Raw genomic sequence first — 15,927 nt, 5'->3', positions numbered from 1 at the left:
TGTACAACATGATGACTTGATAATAAGTATACATAGTGAAATGATTATAACATCTGATGGAATTACCATTTTTTGTATGTGAGAGCACCTGAAATCTACTCTTAGCAAATTTCCAGTATTCAATACAGTAGTATTAATTTTAGTCATTATGCTATACATTAGAACTTTAGACTTACTCATCCTATATAACTGCAGATTTGTACTGTTGACTAGTACCTTCGCATTTCCCACACCTTCTTGCCCCTGATGACTACCCTTTATGCTTCTATCTTATTTGACTTTAGATTTTATATATAAGTGAGATCGTGCAGTTTTTTCCTTTCTGTGTCTGGCTTATTTCATTTAGCATAATGTCCTCCATGTTCATTTGTGTTACTGTAAATGGCAGGATCTTCCGCATGGCCTTCTTGATCTGGATTCTTCCTGGCCCCAATACATTCTACATTTCTATCTTGCTAGTGTTTTTTTTTTTTTAAGATTTTTTTATTTATTTACAAGAGAGCGAGCACAAGCAGGAGGGAGGGGCAGAGGGAGAAGTAGAAGCAGACTCTTCCCCTGAGCAGGGAGCCGTTCTACTGGATCCCAGGACCGTGGGATTATGACCTGAGCCGAAGGCAGACACAACTGACTGAGCCACGCAGGCGCCCTATCTTGCTAGTTTTTTAAAGCATTATATTGGCTGTTCAGATCAGTGTCCATGAGGAGTTTGCTTATTATAAATAGTAAATATTTATGTCAATATTCATTGTTAAGAAACTTTGTGGGAGAATAGAATAAAACTAAATTTTAAATGTTAACGGTTTTTATATAGAATGTTTAAGAAATAATTTCTAGTCTTTTCAATTAATTGTTTTATAACTTGTTTAATAAAATAATTGTGCTGTCCAAAATCTTAAAGATTAATAAATGAGACACATAGTATATATTTAATATATTTTAGTTGTACTCACATCCCTTTAGTTGTGAAGCTGAAGATGCATTGTCCCTAGCCTCCAGCTATTAAGTAGCATGCTGCTTTAATCTTGCACTAAATTGACAGTGCATAGAAGATATCTCTACTCAGAAGCTACTTAAGATGTGTAATAACAATACAGAAGAGGGAGGGGTGCCTGGGTGGCTCAGTTGGTTAAGCATCCGACTCTTGATTTGACACTCAGTTTATGATCTCAGGGTTGTGAGATAAAGCCCATGTCAGACTCAGCGCTGGACCCGGAGCCTGTTTGGGATTCGCTGTCTCCCTCTCTCTGTCCCATTCCCCCCCTCAAAAAAAAAATACAGAAGAACAAATTTTTCCTTTTATATCCTTGGTTAAATTGCATCTAATTTAGTATAAAACAGCATGCTTCAATTGTATAGCAACCTATTAGTGGATTATGAAATCAATTTGGTTGATTTGTGACCAACCTTTTAAAAAGTAGTATTCTGTGAAATGTTTGGGCATGTGGATATCCTTTTTTTTTTTTTAAGATTTTAATTATTTGACAGCACAAGCAGAGAGAGAGGGAGAAGCAGGCTCCCCACTGAGCAGGGAGTCCGATGCGTGACTTGATCCCAGGACCCTGAGATCATGACCTGAGCTGAAGGCAGCCGCTTAACTGAGCCACCCAGGCGCCCCTATTTCTTGATGTAAAATATTTCTTGTGGAATTGAAGTCAGAGATTTGAAAAGGAAAGAGCTGGACTTAGAATCAGCAGATTCAGGTTGTTCTTTAGTTGACTCAACTTGGAGCGACTAATTTTCCCTTGCAGGATTTTTGTTTTCTCATCTGCAGAATAAGCAAGTTGGGCCAAATACACAGTTTCCTACCTCCTTTTTTTTTCTTTTCTTTTTTTTTTTCTTTTTTAAAGACTTTTATTTATTTGAGAGTGGGGAGGGTCAGAGGGAGAAGCAGACTTCCTGCTGAGCAGGGAGCCGGATGGGGGACTCCAGGAGGATCCTGACCTGAGCCGAAGGCAGTCGCTTAACCAACTGAGCCACCCAGGCGCCCCTGTTTCCTACCTCCTAAATCCTGAATTACCAAATGCTACAGTATTCACTCACTGATACAGCATGAGTGCTTGCTATGTCCCATGCATTATTAGAGATGTTGGGGTTATAGTAAGTGGATATAAATTGCTGATTTCCTGATGCTTATATTGTAGCATCAGGGAACACAGAAGATAAAGTAAATAAAATATTTAGTATTTTAAGTGGCATTATGGGCTGTAGAGAAGAGTAGTTCAAGAAAGGTGGATAAAGAGTCAGCGTGAAGGATATTATATATGGTGATCAGAGAGGACATAACTGAGAGGTGACAACTGAGCAAAGATAAAGAGGTAAGGTAGTAACCCATTCTTCTGTTCAAGGCAAGAATATTACAGATGCAACAGCAAGAAGAGAGATCCTGAGACAGGGAGCATGGTTCATGTATTAAATCCTAAGTAGAGTTACAGCAGGGGTCAGTGACTTAGACCAGGATGGAAATGATGAGCAGTGGTTAAGATTCTGGGTTTATTTTGGAGTACTAAGTCAAAGACACTTGCATACCATACACATCATTTTTTCATGGGGTCCAGTGAGTGGGTCCCAGAAGCATCAACCACATTCTCCATTTAAAAACTGCTGCTATTTAAAAAAAAAATACTGATAAAATTTTGATTAAAATTACTTTAAAAATAATGTATGCGTATGATGTTTTTAGAAAAAGCTGCTTTAAGATTTTTATTAAACAGCATTTCCCAACTCCCCTCCCCCCACATCTCCTTCCTAGTCTCAGCTATGTAGAATTTTCTTCATACTTTCTATTCTAGTAGATGAGGATTTAGTTATACTATTCCCTATTTCCCCTTTTTTTCTGTCCTCTCAATACGTAGTTAGTTACATCACAATTTTTTGGTTAAATGAATAGTAAATGCTTACCTTACTGTGACAATATAAATATCAGTGATAGGAGGGCTCACTTTGTGAGCTTTTCTTTCTTGAATATTTTCATTCCCCCCCTTGGAGTTAATAATTGCTACACATTTAAAAATGTTTTTAGCTATGTGAGTCCTTGAATATTTAGTTTCATATCCTCAAATATATTCATCTGTCAGCCTTTTTTTCCTGGAAATCTTCATCCATCTGAACTTTCTATTACCGAATCTTTTCTGGACTGGTTATTTTCTAAGCCTGACATTTCAGTATCATCTTGGGATTCCTTTCTCCCTCTCCTAGGTTACTCATTTTGTTTCTAAATTCAGTCCCCACCCGTTTTATTGAGATATAATTGACCTATAACATTGTATTAGTTTTAGATGTACAACATAATTACTTGGAATATTCCCTGCTCTTTTTTAGATTAACCCCTTAACTTGTAGAACACATTCTCTAGTAGCTATAAAAGGTGTAAGGTAGGAAATTTCTTAAGTATTTCTTTGCAGTGTATTTTTTCTGCTTGACAGGTCTGGTATAGAATTCTAGAATCAGTAATCGGCTGCAGTTGTTGGAAATTCTGACGTTATTCTGACATTTCCTGTGTATGTAACCTTTTATCCTTTCTATGGAACTTGATGGGATCTTTGTTCCCAGTATTTTTTTTTTTTTTTAAGATTTTATTTATTTGACAGACACAGCGAGAGAGGGAACACAAACAGGGGGAGTGGGAGACGGAGAAGCAGGCTTCCCGCTGAGCAGGGAGCCCAACACGGGGCTAGATCCCAGGACCTTGGGACCATGACCTGAGACGGAGGCAGACGCCCAATGACTGAGCCACCCAGGCACCTCTGTTCCCAGTATTTTAAGAGATTGTAGTAGCTCACCTTGGTGTAGGTGTTGGTTTTGGGTTTTTTGGTATCTATTGATTCTGCCTGTGAAACCTGATCTCAGAGATTCTTGAATTCTCATGTTCTTTAGAGAATTAAGCTTCTGCCTGGGAATATAGTTTTACCCAGTGTGTGAGGGTTGGGGTAGATCCACTGGGTATCCCACCTTTGCTATATAGCCTATCAGCCAGTCCTGTTTTCAGTTCTTTGCCTCACCTCCATCTTGAATACTTTGTGCACTAATCTTTAGGCCTCTGAGATTCTGCAGGGCTATTTGGTATTTCCTCCTTCAATTCTTTTTGCCTCTTTACTAATAAGTCAGTTACCCCTTCCTATATGCTTCTTTGCTTGAAATCTTGGGACTTGTTCATTTCTCCCCTGGTTCTCTCTGTCCTTGTGGCATATTTCTTTAAACAATGAGATTTTTGACACGGAGAAGAAATAATCTGAAGTTAATCCTGTTTTCATAAGGTGAGATTTTAAATGTTTGACTCCAGTAGTTTTGTTCTCTGCATCAATGCTAATGATTTCAGCACGCGTAATAATTTTAAATGACTTTAAGGTAAAAACAGCATGAGAGATACTGGAGTGTCACCCCTATGCTTACATACCTATTGAATTTCATAACATAAAACTGCTTCAGGACAGCCTAAGTGCTTGTGTGTGCACCCACTTAAACCATCCCCCAGCTCTGTATAATTAGGATCCTCATTACTTGAATTGTTTTTTAAGGAATCATAGTATATATCTTGTCTGTGGTTTGGCCATAAAGTATTTGTAATAGTTATGTTGGAATTTCCCTTACTGCTGTCTGTAATAGATGCTGATAACTTCAGTAGCTAATATTTACTGAGCATTTTCTATGTGCCATGTCATGAAATACTTTACATGGATCATATCATATACCATCTTTACAACAAGGCTGTTTTCCCCAGTAGATTGTTTTCTTTATGTAATAGGTTTATTTTCTTGCAGTGAGGAGTGACAGGGTAGGAATCTTGGCCTATGTGCTAACTTTGCTTTTTTTTTTTAATTAATTTGTTTAAGTGTTTTTTTTAAGATTTTATTTGAGGGAGAGAAAGAGGGAGCACAAGAGGGGGGAGGGTCAGAGGGAGAAGCAGACTCCCTGCCAAGCAGGGAGCCTGGCGCGGGACTTGATCCCTGGACTCCAGGATCATGACCTGAGCCAAAGGCAGTCACCTAACCAACTGAGCCACCCAGGCACCCTAAGATTTTATTTTTAAGTAATCTCCACATCCAACATGGGACTTGAACCCACAACCCTTAGATCAAGAGTCGCACGCCCCATTGACTAAGCAGGCCAGGTGCTCTTGGTTTTTGTTTTGTTTTTTTAAAGATTTTATTTATTTATTTGACAGAGAGACAGCAAGAGAGAGAACCCAAGCAGGGGGAGTGGGAGAGGGAAAAGCAGGCTTCCTACTGAGCACACAGCCTGATGTGGGGCTCGATCCCAGAACCCTGGGATCATGACCTGAGCTGAAGGCAGACGGTTAACAACTGAGCCACCCAGGTGCCCGTTTTGTTTTTAAGTAGGCTTCCTGACCATCATGGGGCCCAATGTGGGGCTTGAACTCACAACCCTGAAACCAAGAGTCGGATGCTTAACTGACTGAGCTACCCAGATGCCCCTGGGCACCCCTGTTTTTATTTCTTAATTATAGAAGTAATTCATGTTCATTGTGAAAACCAAGAAAACATTTTTTATGTTTCATAGAATATAAAACCAAAATACATATGCATGGGTATTATAAATTTTGGGCCTATTTGGTTTTTATTCCAATAAATGTAATAATAAAGTAAATATACTAAACAGCTAAAAAAAAAACCCAGGTAAATTCAAATTAAAACAGGTATGATTTATTGAGTGTAAATCAGTATTGTGTGAATACAGTGTGTTTTACTGCACAGGCTGTCTTGAGTTCTGCAGCATATGCTACAGCGTGTACTGTGATTCACATTTCTTGCCACTTAGCCCTCAACAATTAACAGAAACAAACTTGTGGCTTCTGTTAAAGATTTTCCTTGTGGTCTTTTATATAAAGTTGACCCTTGAGCAACATGGATTTGAACTGATAGAGTCCACTTATATGCAGGTTTTTTTTAATAAATACAGTACTGTAAATGTAGTTTCCTTATATGATTTTCGTAACATTATCTTTAGCTTTATAGTAAGAATACAATATATAATACATATACAAAATATATTTTACATGTTTATGTTATTGGTGAGGCTTCCAGTCAACAGTAGACTATTAGAAGTTAAGTTTTGGGGGAGTCAAAAGTTATATGTGGACTTTTAACTACATGAGGTAGGGGAGGTTGGTTCCCCTAACCCCCATGTTTGGGAGTCAGCTGTAATGAGGTTTTAAGCCTTTTCTGTAGCCGTTTAAAAAGTAAACCTGTTCCTTATTTCCTGAGTATGGAGTCTCCCTCGATCTAGTTAATTTTGTTTCAAATCCTTTATAGCCCTTCTATTTATCTAATTGATGTATTGATTTCTGACAATATGATTATGGTTTTGATCTTTACTTTTTGGGGTTTAATTTTTTAAATTTCCTATTTAAAACTCTTAAGTGGAGTTTTTAGGAAACATTAAGTTTATTATGATTAAAATTTTAACATAATGTAATTGTATTCAAATCTAGGTAGTTCATATACTTAACATTTCTTACTAGTTTTCACATACTCGGTTTTTTCATTGGATTTATCAGGGTATACAATAAAATTCACCAAATAAAATTTGTTAAGTGTATAGTTCAGTAAGTTTGGGTAAATGTATAAGGTACTGTAACTTACTTTTAGAATCAAGATATAGAACATTTCTTTTATCCTAAGAATTCCTTCCTGCCCTTTGTAGTCAGTTCCTACGTACTTCACTGGCTCTTGGTAATCACTGATCTCATTTCTGTTCTAGTTTTGCCTTTTCCAGAAAGTCACTAAAATGAAAATGTCCTGAAACTAAAAGCCTTTTGTCCCTGACTTTTTTCAGTTAGCATAATGCTTTTGAGATTCATCCAGATTGTTGAGTCTTTTTTTTTTTTTTGCAGAATGTGATAATCTATTATAATGATATACCATAACTTGTTTATCCTTTCAGTTGATAAGACATTTAGATTTCCAGTTTTGGGCTATTAAGAGTACAGCTGCGGTAAATATTCATGGACAGGTTTTTGTGCAGACATATATCTGGATTTCTCCTGAGTCAATACCTAAGAGTGGGACTTTGTAAGAAACCAACAAGCTGCTTTTTCTGGGGTTTTTTGTGTTTTTTTTTAACCATTTTCTAAAATGACTGCCATTTTCATTCCCATCAGCAATGTATGAGATTTCCAATTGGTCTTTATCAGCACTTGGCTTTCTCATTCTTTTTAGTTTTAGCCATTAATTGATGTATTGTTATCATAGCTTGTTGTGGTTTTAATATGCATTTCCCTGATAAATGATTTTGAAAAAATCTTTCAATGTTTATTTGCATCCATATATCTGGTGAAGTGTTTGTTCCAGTCTTTCTTTTGGGTTGTTTTTATCATTGAGTTGTGTTTCTGAATATAAGCACTTTATCAGATGTTTGTTTTGCAAATATTTTCTCTGACTGTAGGCTTGTCTTTTCATTTTCTTAACAGTTTCTTTCAAAGTGACAGTTTTTAATTTTGGTAAAGTCCAGTTTATCATTTTTTTTCTTTTATGATTCATGCTTTTTTTGTTATCTAGCCCAAAGTTGGTGATTTTTCTCCACATGTTTTCTTCTAGAAGTTTTACAGTTTCATGTTTTATATCTAGGTCTATGATTCATTCTGAGTTATATTTTAAATACAGTATGAGGTAAGAGTCAAGTTTTATTTTACATATGGATGTTCTCTATTTTTAAGTTGTATTTTTTACTTTTGCTGCATAAAATCTGTTTCAGTTTTATTTTCTTGATGGCAGGTACTGTTAGATCAGTATGAAATACTCTACCTTATTTAATGATTTGTCTTAAATTTTATTGGGAGTAATACTGATGCCATGCCTGCTTTTTTATTATGTGATGTATATATGTACACACACACATACACGCGCACGCACACTTTTTTTTTAATTCTGGAGGTAAAATTGTTTAGTATATTTCTGTGGTGGGCTGCTTTTCTTTTTCTTCCTTTAATGCCCATGGAGGTCCAGGTTACTTCTGATTTAGTCTGCTTTTCTCTTAGACTGTATGGTGAGAGCTCTCCTGAGTGATTTTCCTCTGGTTAAAAAGCAGTTCTCAAGGTTTCACTTGGTAGCTGTTAGTGCTTTAAGAGAAAATTATTTCCCATTCTTGCATTTAAAAAGAATAATTACTCCAGCCTGTCTCTTATATTCCTTGAAAAAGTTTAAATGATGTCATTTGTTAAGAGCTTGTATTTTGTTTTGGTGATCAGTTTTTCTATATAAATTGGATTATTCTAGCTAAGCCTACCTAGCTTGTACAGATTCCTACATGAGGGCCTAATAATACTGACGTTGAGATACAAATGTCTTTTTTTTTTGTAGGTAAAACACTTCTGAGTATTTGAATATTTAAAATAGGAAACATGATTATCTGTCAGTGATTAATTTTATTGCTCTGAAAACATATCCTGAGTTTTGAAAGATAGAGGAATTTGAGAGATGGGATATACCTCATAGTGGGTCCTAGGTGTCAACAACCACAAATAATATCTAGGTGAGGAGCACCAAATAAACCATTAGGATACTATTTAAAACTATGATGTGACTTCCCAGTAGATTCTAGTAACAATACCCGCCATTTGGAGTCTTCTTTAATTATACTTGCTAGGTAAATACTAAACTCAGTTCTTTTTAGCTACTAAAGGTGTTTGTATGCAGTCAAATAAATGAAACATTAAAATTGTTTAGTCTTTTAAAATGAAACTTAAAACTTTAATACTTTGGTGAAGCCCCAGTTGCCCGCTCATTTTACGGTCTAAATGTATGAATTTATGGAGTAAGTGGATTTGTTCTTTTCATTTTTTGTAGATGTGGTGGTACAGTAGGAGCTATTCTGACATGTCCACTGGAAGTTGTAAAAACACGGCTGCAGTCCTCTTCTGTGACACTTTATATCTCTGAAGTTCAGTTGAACACCATGGCTGGAGCCAGTGTCAACCGAGTAGTGTCTCCTGGACCTCTCCATTGCCTAAAGTGAGAGCACAGTATTCGTGTATTTTTTTTAAGTCTGTTTACCTTAATGATACCCATGTGCTTTGTTTGTTTATATTCTGCCACTCTTAAAAAGGCTTTTTACAAACTTATTAACAAGAGTTACTCTGAATTATATTCATCAGAAATGATAATGCCTAATGGAGAGGAAGAGTTAGTTGGATAATATAAAATGTAATGTTATTTCCAAATTGTGTATTTGGGAAATTTTTCTATATTTATTCAGAGGATTTGTTTTCTGAAAATATTTTAGGAATTCTGTTTTGGATTATTTGTCTTTGAAATGTGATAGTGTTAAAAGCCAATTCTTTTTGTGTGTTTTTTAATTTTCCAAGTACTGACACAGTAAGTACATCCACTTAATGGCAATCTGTGATTTTTACATAACCTAAACATAACTGAAATTTAAAGCAGTGTTCTACTGATTTTAAGAGGTGAATCAGTGTTTGTTTGACATTTCTTGGTGGTTTGAAAAATATTTTGTTTTTACATTTTACCATACTTCATTATATATCGCACATTGGATTTGAAAAGTCAAAACTGTTGAAATTACGTTTTACATGTTCACACTTAGGTATGTAACTTGTATCTGCCTTATCAGGTCACTAGTGTGCATCATCTATTTGAGCTTAGTTCAGTAGTGTTTATTTTGTGGCAGCAAATAAACTCAATACTGTCTGTTTACCTTAGTTACCAAAAGATTTCATCAGTCTTTTCTTTTTTCAAATTTACCTAGTACATGATAGGTAGAATAAAATTGTTAACAATTTTGGATTAAAGTGCCATAATTATAGGGACACCTGGGTGGCTCAGTCGGTTAAGCGTCTGACTCTTGATTTCTGCTCAGGGTTGTGAGATGTAGCCCTATGACAGGCTCCGTGCTGGGCGTGGAGCCTACTCGAGATTCTCTCTCTCTCTCTCCCTCTCTCTCTCTTTCTCCCCTCCTTCCTCTGCCCCTCCCACCTTCTTAAATAAATAAAATGCTGTAATTATAGATGAATATCTGATGAATAAGAGTATTATCAATCTGATTAATAATACCATCTTGATAAAAATAGAACATTTTACCTATTAATAATAGATCATTTCAATATCATGATTTTGACTTTTATTAGCACTGATTACCTCTCCTTAAACTTCTTTCTTTGACTTTTGTGACAGTACTATATATATATATTTATTTATTTAAGAGCGAGCAGGAGTGTGCATGAGCAGAGGGAGGGGCAGAGGGGGAGGAAGAGGGACAAGCAGACTCCGAGCTGAGTGCAGAGCCGCTGTGGGGCTTGATCTCCTGACCCTGAGATCATGATCTGAGCCGAAATCAAGTCAAATGCCTAACCAACTTGAGACACCCAGGCTCCCCACCATAGTACTATATTTTTTATTCTATTTTTCAGTGGTTTTGCCGTCTCTGATTTTTCTCAGCAGTAGTAGGAATCCCTCTCAGCTTTGTTTTAATTTCTCAGTTTTTCTGGCCCTCTTGTAAGAGTTAGTTTAACATGTTTCACCTGTCATTAGTGTGTAGGTTACTTCTAAGTTTGCATTCTCTGCCTTAACGTCTCTTTACTCTCATTCCCATTGTTACCCTACTCAGGGGCTCTGTCCCAAGCAATCTGTTTCATGGCTTTTTTTTTTCCTTTCATCTTTACTTGAGGTATAAGTCACATACCATAAAATTAACCCATGTAAAGTGTACAGTTTGTTTTTAGTATATCCACAGAGTTGTGCAACCATTATGACCTTTCTAAATTTGGAACATTTTCATCATCATCACAAAATAAACCTTTATCTGTTAGCAGTCACTTCTCATTTTCTCCCTTCCCTCTCCCTCCATCCCTTAGCCTTAGGCAACTACTAATCTGCTTTCTGTCACTACAGATTTGCTTATTCTGGACATTGTATATAAATGGAATTATATAATACACATTTTGTGATTGGTTTCTTTGTCTTAGCATAATGTCAAGATTCTTCCATGTTTTAACAAGTATCTTTTTATTGTCAAGTATTGCTTTATATGGATGTATATCTCACATTTTGTTTATCCACTCATCAGTGATAGACACTGGTTTGTTTCCACTTCTGGAGTATTCTGAATGATGCTATTGTAGAGACGTATGTTTTCATTTTGAGGGATATGCTAGGAGTGGAGTTTCTCGGTCATACGGTAACTTTATGTTTAACATTTTGAGGAACTATCACACTTTCCAGTGGCTGCATCATTTTACATTCCTGTCACCAATGAATGAAATTTTCAATTTCTGCACATCCTCACCACCCCAGTTTTTTGGTTTTTTGGTTTTAGGTAGGCTCCATGCCCAGCATGGAGCCCAACTCGGGGCTAACACAACCCTGAGATTAAGACCTGAGCTGAGATCAGCAGTCAGACACTTTAGAGACTAAGCCACCCAGGCACCCCCGCCAACCCTTGTTTTACTATGTCTGACTTTTTTTATTGTAACCATTCTAGTGAGTGAAGTGTTTTCATGGCTTAACCACAAACTTTAGGAATCCCTCCTGGGCTCTTAGATTCCTAGGTGGCTCATGGATGAACTTTAAGAGGTCTATAAATTACATGAAATTGTATGCAAAATGGTGTTTGCAAATGTGTATTTTTTAAAAGATTTTATTTATCTATTTGAGAGCAAGAGCACGAGTGTGAGCAGGGGCAGAGGGAGAGGGAGAGAATCTCAAGCAAATTACCTGTGGAGCACAGAGCCCAATGTGACCCAGTTTTTCAAAGAAAATTTACCAGGGCACCTGGGTGGCTCAGTTGGTTAAGCGACTGCCTTCGGCTCAGGTCATGATCCTGGAGTCCCGCGTCGGGCTCCTGCTCAGTGGAGAGTCTGCTTCTCCCTCTGATCCCCGCCCCCCCACCCCAGGCTTTCTCTCATTTTCTCTCTCAAATAAATAAATAAAATCTTTAAAGAACATTTACCTTTCTTAATTCTTCAAAGAGATTTATGATACAGAAAAGTCTAACAAACACTGAATCTTCAAAATGTTCTCTATAATTTGTTATTTTGAACTCTGCTTCTGTCTAATCTGGTTTTATCAGAAGTGGTTCTGTATCACCTGTGTCAGTCAATCTGGAAGCATGGTAAAAATGCAAATTACTGAGCATTGTCCTATACCTGTTGAATCACAATACTTGGAGGGTGAGATCAGAGAAATAGGCATTTTAAACAAATGCTCTAGTAGTAATCATAATACTAAGATTTATCAAGTACTTACAGGGAGCCAGATGCTCTTTTAAGTTCTTTATATATTAATTTATTTATTCCTCACAGCAACCCAGAAAAAGAGTACTGTTTTTCTCTGTTTACTGCAAATGAAAATGAGGATAAGATAAAACTTATTACCTTATGTTCTTATAGCTAGTCATTTACCAAAATTGATCTTCATATTAAGAGGTCTGGCCCCGTATCTCAGGCCCTTATTTAACCATTATGCTTAGCTGTCTTTAAAGAAATCATTCTTAAGCCTATAGCTGGTTGAGAACCACTGCTCTAACCTGTAACTCTAAGTTAAAATACTTTTTCCAGTTTGTTTCTCCTCACTTCCAAGTTTAATTTAATAACTCTCAGAAAGCCTTCCATGACTTAGACATGCCTCTTCCTTTCCCTGCTGGGCATATGTATCTAGCTTGTATAGTATTTGCTTATTAATACAGTCTGTTGAATTATTTGTTTCAATATAATTCTTTTTTCCACAACTGCACATCAAATTTCTCAATGGCAGGTGTCTCACCTTCTTTTCTATCTTTTTACTCTGCTTAGTTTTTATACAGTAAGTATTCAATATAGTAAATGTTAACTGAAAAGAGGGAGAAATGGTAACAGGCTAACCATTTTAGTATCCTAAAGGAGGTTAGCATGCCAGATTTTGACACCATTTCATTGGAATGGTTGAATGAGATAATGCTGTATTACTGAGAGAGTTGTCCGATACCAAGAAAGGACCTCAAATACTAGACGGTGAACTACATTTCTGATTGGGAATTGAATTTGCTGGTAAAGATTGTAAAATGGAGGATATTGAAGATAAGAGTAGCATGATTATATAAAAATGTAGAAATTATACTGTAGTCTTTAAAACTTTTAGAAAAGAATCTGATTGGAATTCTTTTTATTATCATTTAAGATTATCAATTTATGCTATGTCAAGAAAAACAGATTTTCCTAAGTAAGAAAAACTGACCAGAGCAGTACAACATTATAGCAGAAACCTACAGGTTTAAAAGTCTTAAGTTTGCTATACAAATAAAGTATTAGACTTTGTTGAAGGACATTCCTTTCTAAATATTTTTCTCTTTCAGAGTGATCTTGGAAAAAGAAGGGCCTCGTTCCTTGTTCAGAGGATTAGGTCCCAATTTAGTGGGGGTGGCTCCTTCCAGGTAAAAAGAATTTTTTTAAGTTAAACAAAATCTTGGCAATCTTTCTTGTTTCAAGCTTAATGATAGAAGATGCTGAAAAGAAGTCAAGATGGTAAGGATAAAGCACCATGGTATAAAAACAGGTGTCAGTAACCATGTAAAAGCTTGGGCAGTTTGCCTTGTGTGAAGACCTCTTAGTGAAATCATTGTGATGCTGTTTGTGTACCAAGTTCAAAAGGCAAAGAACAAACTAAGGGAACCAACAGTGAAAAAGAGGAATACCTAGATCTATAGAACTAACCCTGTTTGGGGCGCCTGAGTGGCTCAGTCGTTAAGCGTCTGCCTTTGGCTCAGGCCATGATCCCAGGGTCCTGGGATCGAGCCCCGCATCAGGCTCCCTGCTCAGTGGGAAGCCTGCTGCTCCCTCTCCCACTCCCCCTGCTTTTGTTCCCTCTCTTGCTGTGTCTCTCTCTCTCAAAGAAATAAATAAAATCTTAAAAAAAAAAAAAAACTAACCCTGTTTTTTGGCTTAGAGGACAAGCTAAACAGAATAATTTCATTCCCTATTAAAAGAGCCAGAAAGGCCTTATTAATACATTAATTTGTCATTTTTCTCTGATACCCTTTTATCTTAGATTTACTTCTTCCATAAACAAATACTAGAGTTCCCATTCAGAGTGAAAAATGGCTCTATCCCATGTACTAGATACATGCCTTATTATTTATTGGGTTTCAACTTTTTATGGGCTCTTTTCACTCTTAAAAAATTATCTTGGGGCACCTGGGTGGTTCAGGTGGTTAAGCGTTGGACTCTCGGTTTCACCTCAGGTCATGATAATTAGGGTCGTGAGATGGAGCCCGGCTTAGGGCTCTGTGCTCAGTATGGAGTCTACTCGAGATTCTCCCTCTCCTTCTCCCTCTCCTCTGCTCCTCCTCCACTTGCGCACTTGTGTAACCTCCCGCACACATGTGCGCTCTGTCTCAAATTTTAAAAAATTTTATCATGACTGCCTTCGGCTCAGGTCATGATCCCGGGGTCCTGGGATCGAGTCCTGCATCAGGCTCCCCCTGCTCTGTGGGGAGTCTGCATCTCCCTCTGCCTGCCACTGACCCTGCTTGTGCTTTCTCTCTCTCTGTCAACTAAATAAATAAAATCTTTAATTAAAAAAAAATTTTATCCTTACTGTAAAAACTAAAAAAAATATATAGCATAAAGGTTGACATTCCATCTTAAACACATCACCTCTCAGGTTATATGCCTTCTCACAGGCACTTACTCTTCTCTGCACAGATAACTGTTATTAATAAACAGTTTGGTGTGTATAGGCTTCCGTTAATTTTTCTGGCTTATTGTCTATGTAAAATGCATAAAATGTATACTTTTAATTATATTCAGTCATTGAATCATATTAAAATATTTCAACAAATTTGTCTTGAAGCTTTTTCCATCAAAATATGTAGTTTTTGTTTAATCACATAGTATGGCTATTCTATCATTAATAAGCATTTCCTTATTGATAAACCTTTAGGTTTATTTCCACATTTTGTCAGTTGGGAACAGTTTTGTGAACATACTGTACTTCGTCTTTGACTACTTAAGCAAGTGTATTTCTTTAGAATAGTTCATTATAAGTAGAATTTCTGTATAAAAGTATATACACATTTGAAATTTATGAGTATTGCTCAATTGCCTTCTGAAAAGGCATCCCATATTTTTATTCTCAAGTAGTGAATTACTCTTTATCACATATTACTCATGTTGGTTACTATTCTTATCTTTTAATACTTGCCAAATAGACTAAACATGATTTTCACAGGGTGTGTGTGATTTTTTTTTTTTTTTTTTTTTAAGATTTTACTTATTTGTTAGCAAACACACGTGGGGTCGGGGGGAGGGCCAGAGAGGGAGAAGCCAACTCCCCACTGAGCGGGGAGCCCAGCGCAGGGCTCAATCCAAGGACCCCAGGATCACAACCTGAGCTGAAGGCAGACGCTTAACCAACTGAGCCACCCAGGTGCCCTGATTTTCACTGTTTTAATATACATTTGTTTAATTTTGGGTGCAGTCACAAACTCCTCCTTGTAATGATTTGCAATTTGTCTATCTCTACTGTGAATTACCTGTATATATTCGTTGCCTATCTTCTCATTAAAAGTTATTTCTTACTCATTTCTAGGAATGTGCTGTTTATATATCTTTACAATTTGTCATCATTAAATGTATTCTATTTGTTTTTCTTGCTCATAATGTAGAATGTTTCATTTTAAATTATATTAGCTTCCCATTTTTCTTCAGCACATTAAAAAAAAGGTACAACAGTGAAACTGTCCTCATTTGTACTTGTTTACCTGTTACATTCCTTATTGGACAAATAACCAGGGTTGTTGGGAAATAAAAGGATTTGATACTGCAAGCAAATAATTCAAAGCCTGGAAGGCTAAACAATGAAGAGGTCGTTGGGATGCATGAAATCATAGTCAATAAGTTAAGAGGGGAAATATTTACAGATTTAATGGAATATTTACAGACAGTAGACATGACCTGATGGGGCTCATTTCTTCTGGAATTAT

The 15,927-nt window shown here is 36.5% G+C and overlaps 1 protein-coding gene across 4 annotated transcripts in view; it reads left to right on the top strand.

Annotated features, from left to right (window-relative positions):
* Positions 1-15,927, top strand: part of SLC25A36 (solute carrier family 25 member 36) — a 39,660-nt gene that overhangs the window by 5,845 nt on the left and 17,888 nt on the right. For 3 of the 4 annotated variants that reach the window (XM_073899266.1, XM_025881438.2, XM_025881452.2), the window contains exons 2-3: positions 8,802-8,966; positions 13,300-13,377. In XM_073899266.1, coding sequence (XP_073755367.1) covers positions 8,911-8,966; positions 13,300-13,377 — 134 coding nt within the window. In that variant the 5' untranslated portion in view covers positions 8,802-8,910. The remainder of the gene's footprint in view (positions 1-8,801; positions 8,967-13,299; positions 13,378-15,927) is intronic. The other variant, XM_025881445.2, reaches the window with a different exon arrangement.

This window comes from Callorhinus ursinus, unplaced genomic scaffold (genome assembly GCF_003265705.2).
Source record: "Callorhinus ursinus isolate GAN/ISIS: 27379988/994484 unplaced genomic scaffold, GSC_fseal_2.0 scaffold1, whole genome shotgun sequence".
In the NCBI taxonomy this organism is placed as follows: domain Eukaryota; kingdom Metazoa; phylum Chordata; class Mammalia; order Carnivora; family Otariidae; genus Callorhinus; species Callorhinus ursinus.
The sequence above is the reverse complement of the archived record's forward strand: the minus strand, read 5'-3'. Positions and strand labels throughout refer to the sequence as shown.